Here is a 3,449-nt window from a genome sequence, read left to right on the forward strand (position 1 = left end):
CTGGGGGTGCCTGGAGCTGGATTCTTGGGTGAGACCCCTGCTCCTGTCCAGGCCACCAAGGACCTTCTGTTGCCCAGTTTAATCCAATGGACCCTTCTGTCCCACCTCACCTGCTTCTCAGCAACATCCACACTGACCTCCCCTCTGGGCTCCCAGGTCGTCCTGCTGTGACTCACTCCTCCTGGTTTCCTTGTGACCCCATGGCCCCTCCTACATAGTCCCCTGTGCCGGGCCCTCGTCCTCTGTCTGACCTTGTGCAGCCCCAGGCCTCAGGAGGAGGCAGGAATGAGTGACTCACCCACAGGCCCCCAGGATCCCCTTCACTCATTCCCCCAGCAGATGTGACAGGGCTCACTGTTTATTGGCTTCATTTATGGACCATCGTGCAGCCTGAGGCACACTGTCTCCACACATCTCGAGCTCACCTGTGGGTGAGGGACACAATATGCAAACAAGCAGACAGTGTCCAAGAGAGCAAAGTGCTGTGAAGAAACATAAAGCAAGAGGAGAAGACAGAGTACATGATGGGGGACAGGAAAAGAGCAGGTGTAAAGGTCCTGAGGCAGGACATGCTTCTTGGGAGGATTGGCCATGAGGCTGGAGCCAAGTGAGCAAGAGAGAGCACGTTAGGATAAGAGTCAGAACGATAGAAGCATCCAGAGGCCTCAAGGCTTGGGAAGTCCCGTCAGATTCCATCAGGAGAGGGACCTGAGCGATTTAAAGTGTCAATCATCTCTCTGGCAACATGAGGATAATTGACAGGAGGGTTTCTACTGTGGAATCAAGGAGTCTCTGTGTTGTCTCACTGTCTCCAGCAGAACAGGCAGGATGAAGGCCCCCAGGGAGTGACATACGTCCAGGTGAACTGCTCCAGACCAAGACCCAGGCAGCGAATGGCCACCTCTCTTTCACCTCTGTTGGGGGGATTGCTGGACACAAAGGGCAGACAAGCAGAAGAGGACAGACAGATGGACAGTCAGGTGGGTCCTGTCCTCTCCAGACCTCCAGGTTTTCCCCAACCCCAACCACGTTTCATCCCCCTTTCTCCCCCTGCTCCAGGCTGCTGTACGTGATACCCCCCAGTATGTGACCTACGCCCAGTTGAACCTCCTGACCCTCAATCAGAAGACAACTGCACCCCATTTCTCCCCATCTGATGAGCCCCCAGATGAGCACATTGTGTATGCTTCTCTGTCTGTCCACTAGCCTAGGAAGGACGCAGACCTCACATTTCAGGAAGGGGACCTGCATATACCTGGAAAGGCCAGAATGCTGCCCCATGGACACTCGGCTAGTGCCCCAGGCTGGAGGCCTGATGTGGAACACCCAAAGCTCCTGGGGCCTCTAGGAGTCTCCAGGTTTATAGTCAAAGATAACCTGTATCTCTACCTTTTGAAAATGAAGCAACAGACTTCTCAATAATAAATATGTGAACCAAAACCAGAAGTGAATATTTTAAATTATATTATAATGTAAACTAATGGCCTGGTGCATGAATTCTTGCATGGGTGGGGTCCCTCAGCCTGGGCAGCAATCAAGGCCATGAAGGGCAGGCAGCCTCCTGAGGGGGACGGACCATGAGAGGTTGGCCCCAGCAGCAAGCTAACCAATGGCCAATTCCACCAGGAATCGGGCTCCCTCCTCCCTCCTCTCTGGGTCCGGGGTGTGGGTGAATCAGATTCAGGGCCATCAGGGCCCCAGCAGCAAGGTCTGGGTCAGTGCGCATCTTAGCTACTGGCTGGTCATCCAGTCGTTTTGGTTGTTTGGTCGTAACAGTCACTTAGGCTTTTATGTAGATACATAGCGGACCTATGAAATAAGAAAACTGAAAACTATGAATAAATATTTTGGAAAAAGGAAAAGCCTTAAATATTCAATTTCCTAAGCTATTATATCAAGAATTAAAGGCCTGCATTGGGGGCTAGGTGGAGGGAAATAAAGGAAATCAGTAATACTGTCAAGAATAAAAATAAACTAAAAAAAAACTTAGGAAAAAAGATTGCATTAAATCCTAGACGACTGGATATGCAAGGTCCTCCCTGGGACTGGGCCTATAGGGTCATGTCATGTCAAGGAGAGGTGGGTGCCTTGGGTGGGCAACCAGGGTCCTCAGGTGAATTTGGTCTGCCCTGCCCTCTGTGACCTGTTTACCTACAATTCTTGGTTTCCCACCCCTATGACTACACCGTGGGAAATACCATCCGGATGGGTGTGGTTGGCTTGGTCCTGGTGGTGCTCAGGGTGCTGCTATTTCTGGCTCAAAACAGCCAGAGAAGGACCCACAATGCCACCAGCGTGTGAACAGAGAGGGAACAATGCATGGTTCAGAGAGGGGTCGCCTTGGAACCCATCTGGATGTCTCAGGATGTGGTGGAAGAGACTCTGAGGAAGACACAAAGTATTGTGGGGTCCCGAGTGGGTGTGAGGGACCCCAAGTTTGTCGAACTACGTGCTGATTTTTCTAGTAGAAACAACATGGTTTGAGTGCACAAAAATGTCTGTGGGCTCCCTGTACAAGCTTCTTCCTCCATTAAATGTGTATTTTCTTTCTGTGCCTTGGTTGACTTTCTGTGATGACCCCCACTCTTCTTTCCTCACCCCTGTGACTTGAGGGTCCATCCCACATGGCAGGTGTGGGTCACACATCTAACACCGCATGCTCTCCTTCACTGTAATTCCTGCTTAGAAAATTACATTTATTGTGGTGAACCTTGTCTAATAAATTGCACAGGATTTGAATGTACAATTCCATAGTACAACATCTATATATTTTTATGGGATACTATGTTATTTACTTTTTATCACTACATGACCGGATGGGCGTTGTTGAGTCTTCTCTTCAGTTCACAGGACTTCACCAGAATTCAGTAACTAAATAACTCAGGCAGTGTGGCTCAGTGGTTGAGTGTCGTCCTATGAACCAGGAGGTGACGGTTCAATTCTGGTCAGGGCACATGCCTGGCTTGTGGGCTTGATCCCCAGTAGAAGGTGTGCACGAGGAAGCTGATCAATATTTTTCTCTCATCATTGATTTTCTATCTCTGTCTCCCTCTTCCTTCCTCTCTGAAATCAATAAAAATATATTTAAAGAAATTAACTAAGTGGACAGAATTAGATACAAACCTAGGAAAGAGAAATTTAAAATGATGTCTCACACCCACTCTGGACCCCACAATACTTCCTGTCTTCCTCAGATGACACAGTATATTGGGGTTTAATCATTGTTTACATTTTTTGTCAGATATTGCATTTAAAAAATATATTTTATTGATTTTTTTACAGAGAGGGAGGGAGAGTGATAGAGAGCTAGAAACATCGATGGGAGAGAAACATCGATCAGCTGCCTCCTGCATACCTCCCACTGGGGATGTGCCTGCAACCAAGGTACATGCCCTTGACCAGAATCGAACCTGGGACTTTAATCGAACCTGGGACCTTTCAGTCTGCAG

At 48.9% G+C, this 3,449-nt stretch overlaps 1 protein-coding gene across 1 annotated transcript in view; it reads left to right on the top strand.

Moving 5' to 3' along the window:
- Positions 1–1,206, top strand: part of LOC102766580 (leukocyte immunoglobulin-like receptor subfamily B member 5) — a gene marked incomplete at its 5' end in the record, with an annotated part of 5,475 nt that extends 4,269 nt beyond the window's left edge. Inside the window, one exon of the mRNA XM_015571578.1 lies at positions 1,001–1,206. Within this exon, the coding sequence (XP_015427064.1) occupies positions 1,001–1,206 (206 nt within the window). The remainder of the gene's footprint in view (positions 1–1,000) is intronic.
- Positions 1,207–3,449: the final 2,243 nt, after the last annotated feature.

This window comes from Myotis davidii, unplaced genomic scaffold, assembly GCF_000327345.1.
Source record: "Myotis davidii unplaced genomic scaffold, ASM32734v1 scaffold1273, whole genome shotgun sequence".
Taxonomy (NCBI): domain Eukaryota; kingdom Metazoa; phylum Chordata; class Mammalia; order Chiroptera; family Vespertilionidae; genus Myotis; species Myotis davidii.